Here is an 18086-nt window from a genome sequence, read left to right as displayed (position 1 = left end):
CAATCGAGCTTTTTTCCCTGTTTTTTTTTCTTTTCTTTTCTTTCTTTTTTCTTTTTTTTGTTCTTTTTGTTTTTTACTTTTTATTGAAGTCATTATCTATGATAGGTACGATATCAGACTGAGAGGAAATATTCTCGAATAAACTTATTTTGTTTATCGATCGAGAAAGTATTTGCGAACGTCCATATGAAATTACGCGTTATAACTCGTTCAACGGAAGAGCGATACATATGTATATACATATATATATATATATATAAACGTGTGTACATGCGTGTATATATGTATACGTGTATATGAATGCGTATGCATATAAGTACGTATATATGTATGTATCTATATACGGTATATAAGTTCGCAGTCGCGAAAGGAACTATTTACAATCTAATGATTTCTGCCGAGTCATTTTTATGTCACACTTTTTAATGCCATTGGCGTGTTCGTTTATGTTAATATATAACCGTAGAGTTTGATACGAGGCCAACTGCGTTAGATACGCAGCATCTCTTCTTCGTATCTTTCTATCTTTCTTTATCTCGTAAATAACCGATTATCTTCTTCGCCGTAAAATCCAAAGTTTCTGAGTTATTCGTTCTCCACCATCGCCGATCTTCCCCACTTCGAGAATCATCGAATTTTTTCTTTCATTCCTCTCTTCCCTCGCTACCCTATCTTTCTCTTTATCTCTTTATCTATCTATCTATCTATCTATCTATCTATCTATCTATCTATCTATCTATCTCTTTATCTCGTTTTCTCTTTCTCTCGGCTTACGATGGCGCGCGCGAGAATTTCGCTTCTTTTCTTACACGAAGCATCCTCGATATAAATAGACGAGAGAGTGTCGAGAACGCGTCTCTAAACGTTCCGTGTACTTATATCCAAAGATGTTTGGCCGGAGGTTTAATAGAAAGCGGGGGAGGAGAAGGGGAGGAGAAGGATGGGGGAGGAAAGAGGGTGGAGATGCTGCGAGCAAAATGAAATAATCCGTATGATAGATCCTCTTTATATCGCACGTAGCTAGGTAGGTACATAGGTATCTAAGTAGATACATACGCATATATATGTGTGTGTGTGTATATATATATATATATATAAGTATAGATACGTTACGGAAATACGTGTTACTAGTCTCACGAACGAAAGACGTAAATTCTCGTCGTGTATCGCCGACACGTGCGCCCAATGCAACTGGTAGCAAACCTAGTAGTTGGTAACAACCGACCGCGATAAAGGACCGAGACGAGATACAATTGAATTTTTCTGGGATTAAATGTTATTGAGAAGTGATACGAAGGGATACGGATGACGAGATATATAACTTTGATAGGAATGAAGGGAAGAGGAAAGCTTAAAGAAAAAGAAGAAAAAAAATATAGAGAAAGGTGAGAAGAAGATTCTGCGTAGAATCGAGAATAATTACGTAGTATTGATGTAATGTTACGTTGAACGATTCGATTGAAGGTTTGAATTTTTTAACTAACGATCAACCGAATGGGAAAATACTAATGCAACACGATGATTACACGTATATACATACATACGTATGTACATCTGTATGTATGTATGTATGTATGTATGTATGTATATATATACGTAAGCTTTAGCATTCAGATCGATCAGCAAAAATGTCACGATACGCGAAACCCGACGAAACCAATCAAAATTCACTTGACAATTAATCTGCATTTTCGAATGCTCGTTATTCGTTAAAATACGAGTTATCGGTGAAACAGTGACGGCCATGTTAATCCTGGAATAAAAACAAAGAAAAAAAAAAAAATAGAGAAAATGTATGAAGAAATCCGAAAGCGGAGAGAGAAAATATGCCGAGGGAGAAAAACAAAAGTACCATTATTATTTGTGTTCGTAATTGGATAAGAATCTCGTTCGTTATTCCGAATTGAAAAGGGGGCTCGACTTATCGCGGCTACGTAAAATAGTGCGATATTCGATCAATAACAGGCAGGTATTCGTCGGTATGCACGCTCATAAATACGCATACGAGAGGGACGTTCGATGGCCCTGCCGGTGCTCGATGCCGGTGGCGGTAGGGTGGTTTAGGGTGGGGGATACATCAAGCGAGAACTACGAACGGGAGAATAAAAAATAAAAAGAGAAGAGGTATTTTCTGATATCGCGGAGCCGACAGGAAGATCCAAGGGGGATAGGTCATCGAACAAATCATCGTACAAGTCGTCGCCTAACTCGTTTCATACCCATACATTCTGTCCTTCTCTCTCGATCTCTCTTGCCCTTTTTCATTTTTGCTCTATCTCCCTTTCCCTATCTCTCTCTCTCTCTCTCTCTCTCTCTCTTTCTCTCTCTTTGTCATTCTTTCAACGCGAGAATGGCGGGTCCGCGGCGACGAGCGGGACGCAACCAACGGGATTCTAGCTACCTGAGAAACCTTCGGGAAAGTGGGTTATAAGCGCTGTGTGTGTGACACGGGACAACCGGTGCAACCGTTCGCATGTCGCGCGATTAGACCTCTCTTTGCGAACCGTATCGGCCACGATAGACGGTCACACGGCCGTCGAAATGAAAGACCATCGTCGGTGGTGTGTCGTCGTCTTATTTTTCTCTATTTTTCTCTTGATCTTTTCTCTTATTTTTCTCCTTTTTCTTTTTTCTTTCTTCTTCTTCTTCTTTTTTTTTTTTTTTTCCCCCCCACGTAATTTTGTCGCCAATCTTCGGATCTTTTTATCGTCCGATATTTCGACGATCTTTATCAGTTATTATTGAATTATTACGTTCGACGTTTCTTCGTCGCGTTAAAATTAATATATCAAATATTTTGTCCATTGCAGTTTCCCCGTCGCAAACGGTCAACAAAAGACCCTAAGAAAAACATGGCAGGGGTTGGGAAAAGAACTTACTTGCGGGACGTGAATCCCTATCTCATCTGTCCTCTATGCAGAGGATATTTGATAGATGCGACGACGGTCGTTGAGTGCTTGCATTCTTGTAAGTAGAATCCTATGAAAAATCGATACTATTTAAATTCTCTATAATCGAATTTTCTTGACGTTTTTGGAAAGGAATTAATGTACTATGCGAAAGTTTTTAACATTATTTAGACTTAAAAAAGGAAAAAAAAAAAAAAAAAGGATTAAAAAATTTCGTGTATTAAAATTATCTTGTATTATATTTCGTATGCTGACAATTTTCGTATATATTAATAATCGAATAATGATATAAAATGGCGATGAAATGATATGCAATTTAAAAAGTATAGAGATACGAGTGCACTACTTCGAAGTTAAATGAAATTATAGAGGATTAACAATCACCGATCATATTAACTATCCTTTTGGTTTCTATAGTTTGCAGAAGCTGTATCCTAAAACACCTTAATACGGAGGCACGTTGTCCTTCTTGCAATCATGTATTGAACAAGGCTAAACCAAACATCAAGTACGTTCACAATATTATTCATTTAATATGCATGTAAAGAATAATTAATAACAATAACTTATCATTGAAATCCACCAATTTACGATTGTTATAGAGCTGACAAAGCTTTACAAGATATCGTGTACAAACTAGTTCCTGGACTTTATCATAAGGAGATGCGCAGAAGAAGAGAATTTTACAGAAGACATCCCGAGCATGGTAAGTTTAGATTTTTCTCGTATCGAAGAAAATTTGGCGAGAAAATTTGTCGGCCTAGATACGTTCAATGTCAATCGTCTTCCTTTCCAACAGCAGATGTCGCGACTCCGGAGCAACGAGGGGAAGATGTGAGCGGTCGATTAATCTTTGCGCCTGAAGACGCAGTCAGCTTGAGTCTCGAGTACCTTCCACCTGGTGCCGATCCATTGACGATTTTGTTGAGTACAAACGAGTCTGACCATTCGTCTAACAATAATAACAACAACAATAACAACAATATTAATAACAACAACACTGTCAACAACAGCAACAACAATGGCAGTGCTAGCAACAGTAACAATAACAACAGCAACAATAATAATGGCAACAACAATAGCAATAATAATAATAGTAGTAATAGTAATAATACTAGTAGCAACACCACGAGCAATAGACGGTATCTTCAATGTCCCGCCCTAGTTACGATAGCGCATCTTAAAAAGTTCTTAGCTTTGAAATACAGCGTCGATATGACAAGATATACTATCGAAATATGTCATCGAAGAGCACCGCTACCAGAACATTGGACTCTTATGGACGTAGCCTACATATACGCTTGGAAAAGGGTAAAGATTTTCTTTTTATCTTAACGTATTTTAACTTTCCTCTACAATTTATATTCTTTCAAGTTTTCCGTTTGAATGAAAATGAAAGAAACGGTTTTATTAAAACGAACTAGCCGGTCTATCCATCTTCCAGGTAAAACCCTTCAGGTAAATTTTCTACCCCGTCTCTTGTCCGACTTAACTGGTAATCACTTTAACAGAAGGGTATAGTTTATTTGAAAGATGAATCGAACGGTTTGAAAAAGTTTCTTAGCCGGAAACGAAATGATTTATTGAACGGAATTTCGCATTTTGTATTGACGTACGAAAGAGATAAAAGTTTCGGATACATTATTTTACAGAACGCCCCTATGAGATTCTTTTATCGTGTTGCACAAGAAGAACAAGCCTTGGAAGCACCGTTACATGAAAGACCATCCACGCCTGGATTAGGTGCTAGTTTACCACCTAGTGACAATTCGGTCAATGTGCGTGATGATGACGCGGAACAAATACCAGAAGTCGAACGTAAGGCGAAAGAAGATGACAAGGAAGATGTCGTAGAGAAAAATGAAGTTGAACCAGCGAAGGAAAAGTTACAGAACCCAGTAATCCCTTCCGATCGTTTAAAAGAATCGAAAGCGATCGAGAAGGATGATAAGAAAATGGATGTGCCGTCTTCGACGGTCGCTAGAACATTACCAACGACTTCACCTACTACCACAACGGTGACATCGACGATAAGTAATACTGTGTGTTCGACAGCGATCACACTTTCTCCGACTACATCCACCACTACTGCAACATCTGTCACTACGGCAACTGCTACGTCTGTATCTCCAGCTGTTGCTATAACTACGGTTGCATCTACAACTTTAGCCACGACTACTACGGCTACTACTATAACCATGACTACGGCTACGGCTACGGCTACGGCTACAACTACGACTACGGATACGGCTATGACTACAGCTACGGATACGGCTATGACTACAGATACGGCTACAACGTCGACTACGGCTACGGCTACAACGTCGACTACGGCTACGGCTATAGCTACGGTTACGACTACGGCTAAGGCTAAGACTACGACTACGACTACGACTACGACTACGGCTACGGCTACGGCTACGGCTACGGCTACGTCTACGTCTACGTCTACGTCTACAACTACGACTACAGCTACAGCTACAGCCACAACCATGGTTACAGCTACGACTACAACTGCGACTACAACAATTCTAACTTCGACAACAATGAATACAATGTCGACAAGCACGACCACTGCGTCTAACACGATAATAACATCTACGGTTAACGAGGAGAGCAATAAGCAAATCAAAACGCCGATAAAAATATTGAAAAATTCTGATGGAAATTACGAAGTGTTGAGAAGTCCACCCCCTAATTGGCATTCCAAAGAACAAAATTCAAATTCTTGTGACGTCAAAACCACGAGCCCTGAATTTAGTGTTGTAAGTATCGGGGATGGACAAAATTCCAACGGAGTGAAAATAACTCTAAAACAATGTTCAGCTCCTAATACAAATCCAAATCCAAAGAAACCAAAAGTAATTAGTAATGTTTTGTTACACTGTGGACAGGTTGAGAGGGAACCATCTGGCGGATTGCTATTCCAGCATCTTCAAAAAGATAAGGAGAAATTTCAAACGGTGGATAAACAGGAGAAACAGAAACGCAGAGTCACTTTTATGGACAAACCAACTACGGTAAAAACTATGTTTAATGTATCGAAAACTATAATAAAAAAGACGACCGAGCAAAACGATCGGAAGAAACAGTTTCTTCAAGGATTTCAGTTGGCCGCGAAAGAACCAACAATAGAGAATTTACTGATCGATAAAAGCCCAAAGATGACGAGCGGAAACGCAAATATAACTAGTGAAAATACAGCACAAACGAATGCGATCGTTAATAAGAAAGAACACAATAACGTTAAAACGAATGGTTTAGAAATCGAAGGAATGAATGAAAAAACCAATACGGAAAATGGTAACGCCGGATTTGGAAATTTATTAAACGATAAGAAATCTAATAATAACGTAGTAACGAATATCTCTCAAAATATAATAAAATCTAATATTAATAAATCGTTTATCGAGGCCGAGACACGAGTTATCGGTATAAATACAACTAGAAATATTAACAGTAATGCTAATGTCAACGTCAACAGTCCTACGAAGATGGACGTTTATGCTTTCCCAAATGATCCTGTAGTCCCTGTAGGTGCTGTTAAAAGAAAGTGTCCACCTGGTTTACCTATTTCCGAAGTGAAACGTAAACGGCAGCAAACGTCTCAGGTGCAATCCGCGACGAAAAAGGCAACTGTGTCGACTCAAAGCATCCCCAAGACATCTCGAAAATGTGGAAACGAACAACAAATCATGTCACCGAAGAAACCTATGAATGTGGTGAATGATTCCGGTCCCAGTCGTACGCTTAACGTCGCAACACCCAAGACATCACCGTCGAATCCATTATTTTCAAATGACACGAGGAATCTGTTGGATGGTTGCGGTTTGAATATACCTGCGAGTTTGAGTATAACCTTGACAGCACCGAAGTCACCGGGAAATAGCGGATGTTCAAACGATATCAACGATAGCAAGGATAATCGAAAGAACGTTTTAGGAAAGGTGAGTCCAAGTATTACACTTAACGATAGATGCGTCGATCCACGTGTATTGAAAGCTCTGAAGACTGGACAAATCAGGATGCCTGCTCCTCCTAAACCTAGACAAACGAAACAAGGAGATCGCGAGAGCAGCCATCAGCGTCAGACTCCTCCTGGTAAAAGGAAACGAGAACAAGAATCCAGAGATATCTTGGATCTGAGTGGTGGTAAAAAGATGGATATACATCCTTTGAGAATACCTCAACCGGTGACGAAATTGAAAGCGAAATCGCCGATAAGAGAAAATATACCAGGTATCATCGATCAAGGACAAGTAGTTACACTGATGAGCGGTCACCGATACTATAGAGCTCCGCCAGGTTCTTTAACGCCGGCGGCTCATCGTGTCAGCGATTGTCCTCTTCCTACACCCGGACGTACTCCAGTTTATGCACCAACAGGACTATCCGGCTCGATGAATGGAAACCGTACTAATACCAGTCTATCGTCCGTGTTTCCAAGTTTGCAGAGCCTTTACGCTTTGAGTCAAGCGCCGAACCTTCAACAATTTCAAATGGACGCAATGATGAGATTACCGCGAGGTGGAGGAAGTAGTGGTGGTGTTAATGGTGGAGGTGTAGGCATAAGCGGAAGCGGAGATAACATAATTCCGAATAGCTGTATATCTAATAACATAGCAAGTTCCGAAAGTGTTAGTGTTGGTGGTAACGTACCTGGTAAGAGTCATTTAGCTGCACAATGTGCTCCTGTGAAACCAGCTAGATCCTCGGTTGCACCTTTAGCAGTTCCTATCACGAAGCATCAACCGAGCGAACGGACTGTATCCAATTGCTTGAACAGACAAATCGCAAATGATACGAACAAAAATGTGACTTTCCGTAATAACGATAATTCTCCGACTTCGGGCGATGTCGCTGAGAGACTTTCCGCTCAACCAAAATACTCACCAGCTCTTGAAACCAACGACAAGTTCACTGTACGGAAGGAAAATGGAAAAACTGGAAGTAACGATGATAAAACAATGTCTTCTAATGTAGCGCGTGATCTCAGATTAGAATTGATTACGGATAATTCGAACGAACGCAACAATTCTGTGAATCAACAACAGCCACAACAGCAACAGCAACAACAACAGCAGCAACAACAACAGCAACAACAACAACAACAACAACAACAACAGCAGCAGCAGCAGCAGCAGCAACCACAACAACAACAACAACAACAACAGCAGCAACAACAACAACAACAACAACAACAAAAACAACAACAATACAATCGCGAAGCTGCAAGTCCAAGAGTTTCCTCGACCGCATCACCATCTCCACCTCCTAGCGAAAGTAACAGCAACGCTTGCGTAGATGAAAATAAAGTAACGAGACAACAGGAGGACGGTAATGATACGATCAATCGTTCAGATGAAAATCGAAACGACGTGCCGGCGCAATCGAACGCCCTAATAAAAAACAACCCTAATACCGAAGTCTCAAGTACGAAGTCTCCTGCCAGTCCAGACTCAAGTTCCGTTGCTGCGGATAGTTCTCTCGTTAAAGTTTGTCCAAACGTGGATCAACAAACTTCCTCGTCTACGCAAGAGCCCGAACGTAATGTCAAATCTACCGATTCACCGACTAAAATAGACGTTTCTACGCGCGAAGATTCTCCCGTTGACGGGGAAAAAAATAAAACTAATGCGACGAAATTATTGGACGGCAAACAAATGACCTCGGAAATGTTACAAAAACGATTATTGGCAGCGTTTCCCACGAACGAATGGGCAAACAATCCGATAGCGGCCGAACATTTGGGTAATTTTTTAAAGAGTTTGAATGCCTCGATGAAAACTGAGAACAACGCGATTTCGGAAAAAACGATCGAAAATAAAACTGTCGAAAGTGATAGCGATTGTGTTAAGCCGATATTTACGAATAGTGAGGTGTCGTCCAATCAAAAAAAGGAAATCGGCGAACGATCGTAATCAGTTATTAACTTGTTTGTTAATAAACGGATTGAAAAACTCTAACGAAATCGTCGTTATTAAAAGAGGGTCCATCTTTGCTTATGATTCTCGAAAGACTACGAGCAGACACTGCCATTTAATTATCTAAAACGTACATGACTTTATTACCTGCTTTCTCGTGTAAGCCCAATACGCGACATCTATCATTATATAGATAGTTATAATATAAACACAGAGTATTTTGAAAACTACGTATAAACGTCTTGTCGAGAATGAACTCGAAGGAACTTTATTTTTTTATATGTGAAAAACGTGTCACGCATGTACGTATACTTTAGCAATTTACACGTACGAAAACTATTTTCTCTCTGTGTGTGTACTTCGGACATTGATTATTTAGAAATTGTAAATGCTTTATATAGGGGGGGGGGGGGGAAGAAAAAAGAAGAAAAAAAAAACAGCAATTATTTTACCTTTTTCTAATTTTTGTTTCTTCTTCTTTTTTTTTCTTTTTTTCTTTTTTTATTCTTCTTTCTTTTCTTTCTTTCTTTCTTTCTTTTTTTTTCTCTCTCTCTCTCTCTCTCTCTCTCTCTCTTTCACATCCGCAAAAATTAATATATGTATGTATATGTATGTATATTGGACTAAAGCATAGTGCCGATAAAATTATAAGATAGCATGATTTACGTAATTAAGTTGTTATAGGAAAAAGGAAATATCTACGTTTATATGTAAAAATATCCTCGGGAATAAAATTGACGCGTGTGTATGTATCTATCGTTCGTCTATTGTAAGCTTGAAAAGAGTTATGCTTTATAAATTTATTAAGTAAGACATTTACGTATTTATATCATAAAATGGATAAAAACGTAATTATAGTAAATTCGAAATTTTAAAGATAATTCATGAATGACGATAATTAAGAAAGGATAATTGTTATAAGTTTTTCCTTGTGCTAGTTTTTTGACGTTCTCTAAATGAACGATTTTGTTTGACTGAGTTTGGTAGAGCACCACTGCGAGTCTGCCTTGCAATTAGCACGTTCATCCAAGATGCATGCGAGACGAAAAATTCTATAGGTGAGAAACAAACGTTGTGTATGTTCTATAGGTAAACGTGGTTATTACTCTGCTAAAATACGTGCGCACGTTTGCGATATTTATCCTTAAAAAAAAAAAAAAAAAAAAAAAAAAAAGAGAAAAGAGAAAAAGAAAAAAAAAATAGAAAAAAGACAAGAAAGAAAGAAAAAGAAAAAAAAATCCATCGATATTTCCTTTTGTTTCTTTCCACGTGTGTGCGTGTGTGTCTCTCTGTGTATGTCTGTGTGTGTGTATACAGGGTGTCCAAAAAGGTTGGGATACTACTTGTATTACCGAGATCAAATAGATGAAAAATATTCATACTAATTTATATCCAAAAATGCTTTATTGAAAAGGTACATGCTTTTAAAGATACTTATGATTTATTAGCATCCGTTGTAATTTATTATGTTCAAATTAGTGATCGTAGAAATTTTTTTTTTTTTTTTTTTCTTTTTCCATATACCGTATTATAATTTTTAATGATATTTATTACATTATGTTTACAGAAAATGAACTTTGGGAATGTGTTCAAAATGCATTTACTACTATTTTCAGTAATAATTGAAATATTTGTAGGAATCTATTGGCAACCATTAATTTGATGAATGGGGAAGCCTTCATTCTTGCAGAAAGAGAAATTTTCGAATCTTTCTATTAATCTTTTTTTTTTTTTTATTTATTTTTTCGACAAAGGATTTTCGAACATAAATTTAAACGAATCTTTTTTATCTGTTTTATTCTTAGTACTAGATAGTATAAGTTTGGTCTCAATCTTTCTGGACATCTTGTACATATATATATATATATTTATTTATTTATAAATATATATATATATAATATATATATATATTATATATATATATTATTATATATTTCTTTATACACACACACACACACATACGACAAACACGCGCACACACATTCGATTAAAATATACGACGAAATCATTCAAAATTAAAAAAGATGGGACAAGAAAAAAAAAAAAAAAAAAAGAATTAATCTGTACGTATCTACGAAATTTCTTTATCAATTTGAATCAATAATCTCGTATCGAAGATCTATCTAAGGAAACGACGTAGAAGAATTTGATAGTTTTATGTCGGTGAAAACGAAAGTGGCAATAAAATTTGCTACAAGATTCTAAAAAAAACGAAATACGTAAAGATATTAATAAGAAGATCGATGATACGTCGATTATATCGAAGGAACGATGGTAATAATGTCTAGCCCGCATAGTACGAAGGAAACCTTAAAGTATATTTTTCAAAATACAACAAGTATTTTTCAACTACTAATCTCGAATAAAGATGAGACCTTTGTGAAATAAATATTTAAAAAGAAACAAAAAGAATATATAAAAGAAAAAAAAAAAAAATAGAAGGAAAATATCATTTGGAAAACGCGATGAGAGGAGAGATTTAAAAGAAATGGAAAAGAAAAGAAAAGGTAAAGAAAAACATTTAAAAAAAAAAAAAAAAAGAACGCTATGTGTGGCATAGATGTGTGACGATCTTTTTACAAACTTTTTATATCGGCGATATCTATTGTATTGTTAGTTTCTAACTTTATTTTTTGCGTTATGTTTTACGTAGATATTACTACGGATGTATACGTTGTATAATAATTGTTATGTTATGCAAATGCAATTCGACTATATTATATATATATTTATATAGATATTATAATTATATAAATATACAGGGTATTTCATTTTTAACGATACGACCAAATATCTTCGATCCTATTTGGCTTTATAAACAAACGTTTTAAATAAAAGTTTGTTAGATTTTAAGATGGAAAATATAAATGTAAAATGTAAATTGGCAGTCATCTCATAGAGGATGCTGTTGTTCAAATACGGAAATTATAATAATTGTTTTTCCTTCCTTTTCTTTGTTTTTCTTTCTTTCTTTCTTTCTTTCTTTCTTTCTTTTTTTTTTTTTTTATGGAAATCAATATTTTAAGTCTAACAAAAGTTGTAGAAAATATCGATACGAATCCAACGAGACACCTACCATCCATTTATCTTTTCGTCGATATTTCATATTGTTATGGGACTTTGAAATTTAAATAAATATATATATAATTTATCTATCTCTCTCAAAAACTTTTACATCAAAACATTTGTTTATAAAGCCAAATAAAAACGCTAATATTTAGCCGTTAGTCGTTAAAAATTAGACGTCCCGTATATATATTATAATTATACATATAAATATTTATATATGTATACATATATTTATGTATTCTTTTTTCAAAATGTATATATTTATAGCTAGTATATTAACCTGTCATCCATGCCAGGTGTAATACATCAAATCCTACTACTTGGTAAGAAAGATGAAAAAGGAGAAAAAAGAAAAAAAGGAAAAAAGAAATCGATTTTAAAGAGAATTGATCGATTAACGACGAAAAATGTGTCGTCTGTTTGAAACACAACTATGTTATATCAGTTGGGTGTATCTTCCGTATATTAAATACGTTAAGAAAGTGGCATGTAACAAGTGATAAATATCACTTGCATATATACATATATATACGTATATATATATATATATATATATATATATATATATATGTCTATACATACTTACTCATATATACATGCCAAATAAATTATTTCTTTAAACGCAATTCTGTGCTCGTAGAAGCGAATAATTATTATATTACATTATAAAAAGCGAAATAGAAATGTGGTTTGTATTAAAGTGCAAACTCGAGCACAGAATTTTTTCGAATTTTTTTTGTTCCCCTGTCCATCCTGAATTCTATATTTCTTTTTTTCTTTTCTTTTCTTTACAACACTTCCTCTTTCCTTATATTCTTTCTCTTTTATTTATTTTCTTTCATTTTTTTATTTTCTTATTTATTCTTTTTTAAGAACATAGTGGTAAGTATTAATCATACGAAAATAATATTATAAGCGTATTTATCTCCAAAAAAAAAAAAAAGGGATATTATATCCACCCTACGACTCGATCTTTGTTAACCCCCGATCATCGTTATTTTATCGTCATACACTTCCTGCACTTACGCAGTAATACTTAAGAACATTTTGCATTCTACAATAGAAAGATCTTCGCCCAGGTGAGAGGATAATTGAGTATCTTGTAACAATAACAGACTATTGTCAAAATATGCATGTGAGAATCGTTCGTGCTTAAAACTCGCGTGATCGTATATACCTGACATACATACATAAATACGATGTAAGAAGGATGACAAAGAGAAGGAAGTAGAAAGAAATAAGGGGAAGAAAGTTCATCCGGCCGGAAGAACCTAAAGAATGTATTTCACCGAACATTCTCAACACAGCTACATACGTAAATATTATAATCTTGTTGTAAGACAATGATCTCTACTGTTTATCATAATTATGTTAATCCTTAATCGTATATTGTATTCTATGTTCATAGTCGCTGTCACATATATACACACACATACACACATGCATACAAAGTTTTATATATATATATATATATGTATGATTATATGTATGCATATATATATATATATATATATACATATGAAAATAAAAAAATTCATGAAATAAAATGTCTGAGCATACATACGTATCGTTTATGCGTTGCGTTATAAAAAGAAATTTTGGATTTCTCGATTTCTCGATGGCTTGATGTTCAACCATACACGAGTAATTACGTACTGACTGTAATAAGAAAATTATGTAAATACTTTTTTTTTTTTTATAATCGTACGAATTTCAACGATTATAAATCAATGTTGAATAAATAACAATTCTTATACCAACTTCGAATTTCATGATCAATAATCCCTTCTATTTCTAAAATAAACTCACCTTATCTTTTTATTTATATCTTTAATAACCGCTAATCGTCGAATGATCATTCTGCAATATTCGCGCCTTTTCTAAAATCGAATTAAAAAGGATTGAATTGAAACTTTGATCGACCTCGATTTATCAACCAAACTTTAATCAACGATTAAGTCGATCAACAATGCAGCCAATAGTAAAACTTTTCAATGTATTTTGTTATAAACTTGTATTGTCGAAGAACGATAGATTAAGAATCGTATAAATATTACGGAACGAATAGAATAATTAATTAAAACGAACAAAGACTATATATATATATATATGTACATTTCCGTATTACGTAGAAAATTTTTATGTTGTTATTAACATTACAAAAATATAGGTTAAGATGAATATACCGTTAAAAGTTTTACTATTGGCCACACTGCTGATCGAGTTAATCATTGATTAAAATTAATCGATATTGATCGAAATGGTTCTGTCGATATTTTATCATTTCTGTTAAATTCCCTACGAAAGAATTTATCCAATCGATGCATCGTATTAGGATCATGGATGGTCACGTGACAACCGTACAATCAATCAGAACATTCGTGTTACGATCAACATCTTAGAGGGCGTTCTTTGCACGAAATATACTAGCGATATTTTTAATATTAATTAAACTACAAAAATCTAACAAGATATATTGTATTATACGACAAAATTATATATATATATATACATATATTTACATACAAAAATGAAGCGTATTGAAACACAGGTTAAAAAATAGTGAAGTAACGAAAAAAAAGGAAAAAAAAAGAAAAAATTATAGTGTCGTGACGTCATCTTCCGGAAGAAAGTTCAAAGACAGTTTCGAGATTGATAATTCCCTAGCAGATTTTGTCCATTTTGTAGTATATACTTACGTTAAGGAAAAGCTATTAAGCAATAAAACAAAATGGCCGTTGTTTGGTTAAATCGAGTTACGAAGTATTGAAATTACGAAGTTAATATCTTTTTATAATAAAAATGAGTGCGAAAGAAAATTCAACGACAATAACAAAACCTACGACCGTTACTAATACAAAATCTTATGGAAAGATCGTATTAACGTTACAAAATTGCCTTTTGCCGGAGGAAAAACTAAATTCCACACCATCGCATTTAGATGGTTTAGATGCCGAAACTGAAACAGACCTTCGAATATTAGGATGTGAACTTATACAAACGGCTGGAATTCTTTTGAAATTACCTCAGGTTAGTACGTGTACTGTCAATTTTATATATATTGCACGTTTAGGAATTTTCTAACCTCTGTAACCTCTACGTACAATCTTTCTTTCTATGATACAAAAATATGGTACATTATGTTTATAGTTAAGCACAATACAAATTGTAAGTTAATTCTATTGCGAAGTTGAACTCCGCGAGATTGTAAATCTAAAGCTATCGTACAAATTAAGGAAGAGGAAGGAACATGATACACGTCACGTTCTCTCGTCGTTTTCTTCACGTATCTTTCGTGATCTCTACAACATTATAACTGGTATAGTTCCATTAAAATTGTATGTATTATATTGTACATATTTGGATATTCCCTTGTAGTTAGCATGGCAAATAAATTGGTTTGGTACAACTATTCGAGATGAAAGTAAGTGGAATATTATAAATTAAGAAAAAAAAAGAAAAAAAAAAGAAACGAAAAAAGAAGAAAAGAAAGGAAAAAGAAAAAAATTTTTCCTTTTAACAATAAAATTCTTCTTAGTACAACAATGTTGAAATCGTTTAAAATGCTAGCGTATACAACGGTATCACTTTCATAATATTTCCAATATCAAATTAGGAGAAAACTCTTTCCTCGCAAATTATCTTTTACAGGTTGCAATGGCTACTGGGCAAGTGATATTTCAACGCTTTTATTATAGTAAATCATTAGTGAGGCATAATATGGAAACAACAGCAATGGGCTGTATTTGTCTAGCTTGTAAAATAGAAGAAGCACCTAGAAGAATCAGGGATGTTATTAATGTTTTTAATCACATTAAACAAGTTTCTTGTCAAAAGTAAGTCTTATTATTATATTAATAATTACATTGTTAAAATTAAAAAAGAAAAAGAATACAATGTAATATTAGTTTAAAGAAGTATTACGTATACATATATATATATACACATATATATTTAAAAGAATTTTATTTCGTCTGTTTCAGACCAATACAACCTGTCATACTTGATCAAAATTATGTAGCATTAAAAAATCAAGTTATTAAGTCAGAACGAAGAGTATTAAAGGAACTAGGTTTTTGTGTACATGTAAAACATCCACACAAAATCATAGTAATGTACTTGCAAGTTTTGGGTTATGAAAAAAATCGTGCTCTAATGCAACAATGCTGGAATTATATGAATGATTCATTACGATCAGATGTATTTCTAAGGCACCAACCAGAAACTGTGGCATGTGCATGCGTTTATTTGGGCGCTCGACAGCTTCAACTCCCTTTGCCATCTTCGCCTCCATGGTTTTCTCTTTTCAAAGTCAACGAATCTGCGATAAGAGATGTTTGTCGTCGCATCTTACGATTATACTATAGGCCACGTGTAAAGCCAGAGCAATTGGAAAAAAAAGTGGAAGAACTACGTCGTCAATATGAAGAGGCAAGAACGAAAGCTCGAGGTGGTGATGTAGATAGTCATACACCAAGTCCACCATTGCCAAAACATCATAATGCTTGGGGTGGTTTTATTAGCCGCAGTGGCACACATGCTGTGCCAGAAAGAACTAAATCACCAAGGTAAGATTTTAGAATAATTTTAATTAGTATATAGTTTTGCAAGTATATGTATTTCTTTCTCTTTTATTTTTCTTTTTTTTAGACGTTCCAAGTCAACCAGTACTTCTCCATCAAAAGGAGAAGGAGCAAAGCATAATAAAAGAAAGAAACCTAATAGTAGAAGTAGATCTCGTAGTCATAGTCATGGTAGATCTCGTAAACCTAAAAAAGCTCAAAGAAGAAGATCGGGTAGTCACAAATCATCGCGCAGTCGTTACAGATCACATAGTCGCTCCCGAGAAAGAGATTCAGAAAAATCAAATAAACATCGCAGTAAACGCAGACGGCTTTGAACGTGTGAATATAATAAATGCGAAATGAATCTAGGTATATAAAAAAATTGAAATTACTTTAATAAAATTTTGAATTCCTAGAGAAAAATAATTTTTTCTTTAAGAAATTGTAACGTTTGTAATTTGTAATCTTTGTAAATAAAATGTCATTTTCAACTATATCATCGAATCATTATTTCTGTACAAAAACTTTCAAAACTCATGAACATATGATGTATTAACGTTTCGTTTTTTATTTTTTATTGATTAATCCTTTACAGTCGAAATTTTAGTTCCATCCAATTTCATATTCGATTCGTTCATTTCTTTCGTTATAGATATTAAAAAATATACCATTCTCCATATAGTTAGAAATATAATAGAAATAACGAATTATTTTAAGAATTATTTTAAGTGATACTATTACATCGGTATAAGAAATAAAATAAAACGTTTTTAACGTCCGATTACTTATGTCTTTTCATTATCTTTCGATAGAGAACAACTTTTAAAGGGAAAGCTTTACATCATAAATCAATAACGTCAAGAAAATAAAAAAAAAAAACAAGAAGAACTATCCTATTTGTTTAACCGAGAAGACTGTAAGACAAATCGTTTACTATCGTCGAACTTATAATCGGCAACTTTGTTTACATCTTGTTAATTGCTTTGAAAAGTATCATACATTTAAAAATTACAAATAATTTATAATATGTTTACGTTATAGATAATAAAACAACGTTACAAAAATAGCTCTCAATATTTTCTTAAATTTTTCTTGTAACATTTTTGCTTTTAAATAAATTATTATATATCTCTAGAAAGAGATCTGACCAAGAAAAAATCAAGTAGAGACTCAAAAGTAAAAAATAAATGGAGCAAACAATTCTTCGTCGAATAACGAAAACGTAATGATCGTCGTATTTTGATTAGCTAACATTAGGAAATAACATTGTAAACATGATTTGTAAATATATATTTTAAATATACTCCACTAATAATATATATATATATATATATATATATATATATATATATATATATATATATATATATAGAATATGAATTTATGAAAATAATTGAAATTAAGTTAAATAATTTTTAATACGCAAGTATCATCCAAAGGAACAACAATCACGATAGGTTGAAAAATAAAGATTGATCAAAGATAATATACCATTGTATAATGAATCGTATATTTTCATTTGTATTGTATCATTCACATTGAAAATAAGAATGAGTAAAGTTTGTTTTGTTTATATCTGTTACAATATTTTCGAATTGTAAATTATCAAGTTTCTTAGA

General features: G+C 33.9%; 3 protein-coding genes across 10 annotated transcripts in view; 2 read left to right on the top strand and 1 right to left on the bottom strand.

The window, feature by feature from the left end:
* LOC122636529 (mucin-5AC-like) overlaps nt 1–9240 on the top strand; it is a 13310-nt gene extending 4070 nt beyond the window's left edge. For 2 of the 6 annotated variants that reach the window (XM_043827837.1, XM_043827836.1), the window contains exons 2-6: nt 2811–2967; nt 3327–3417; nt 3512–4220; nt 4562–8056; nt 8087–9240. In XM_043827837.1, the coding sequence (XP_043683772.1) occupies nt 2853–2967; nt 3327–3417; nt 3512–4220; nt 4562–8056; nt 8087–8830 (5154 nt within the window). In that variant the 5' untranslated portion in view covers nt 2811–2852 and the 3' untranslated portion in view covers nt 8831–9240. Of the gene's footprint in view, nt 1–735; nt 1025–2810; nt 2968–3326; nt 3418–3511; nt 4221–4561; nt 8057–8086 lie in introns of those variants that run through there. The other 4 variants (XM_043827840.1, XM_043827839.1, XM_043827841.1 and 1 more) reach the window with 4 other exon arrangements.
* A 3028-nt stretch (nt 9241–12268) lies between these two features.
* The window catches only part of LOC122636537 (SET and MYND domain-containing protein 4), a 65028-nt gene continuing 59210 nt past the window's right edge, over nt 12269–18086 (bottom strand). The window contains exon 11 of the mRNA XM_043827868.1: nt 12269–12458. The gene's annotated coding sequence lies outside the window, so the exon portion shown is untranslated. The remainder of the gene's footprint in view (nt 12459–18086) is intronic.
* Nucleotides 14601–16961, top strand: LOC122636540 (cyclin-L1). 3 transcript variants are annotated; one of them, XM_043827874.1, is made up of 6 exons: nt 14791–14932; nt 15053–15221; nt 15281–15326; nt 15554–15738; nt 15886–16470; nt 16553–16961. In XM_043827874.1, the coding sequence occupies exons 3-6, from the start codon at nt 15321–15323 to the stop codon at nt 16800–16802; spliced, it is 1026 nt and encodes a 341-aa protein (XP_043683809.1). In that variant the 5' UTR covers nt 14791–14932; nt 15053–15221; nt 15281–15320; the 3' UTR covers nt 16803–16961. The 3 variants fall into 3 exon arrangements, with proteins under 3 accessions (XP_043683808.1, XP_043683809.1, XP_043683810.1); XM_043827875.1 differs by lacking the exon at nt 15281–15326; XM_043827873.1 differs by lacking the exons at nt 15053–15221; nt 15281–15326 and having other exon boundaries at nt 14601–14932.

Source organism: Vespula pensylvanica, chromosome 22 (assembly GCF_014466175.1).
Source record: "Vespula pensylvanica isolate Volc-1 chromosome 22, ASM1446617v1, whole genome shotgun sequence".
NCBI classification, from domain to species: Eukaryota; Metazoa; Arthropoda; class Insecta; order Hymenoptera; family Vespidae; genus Vespula; species Vespula pensylvanica.
Note: the sequence above shows the minus strand (reverse complement) of the source record. Positions and strands in the feature narration are given on the sequence as shown.

Bases quoted from the DNA above. Each gene is read 5' to 3' on its own strand.
- LOC122636540 (XM_043827873.1), top strand. From the start codon at position 14,705: ATGAGTGCGAAAGAAAATTCAACGACAATAACAAAACCTACGACCGTT. The intron at 15,739-15,885 runs GTAAGTCTTATT...CGTCTGTTTCAG, and splicing joins AAACAAGTTTCTTGTCAAAA to ACCAATACAACCTGTCATAC. The intron at 16,471-16,552 runs GTAAGATTTTAG...TCTTTTTTTTAG, and splicing joins GAAAGAACTAAATCACCAAG to ACGTTCCAAGTCAACCAGTA.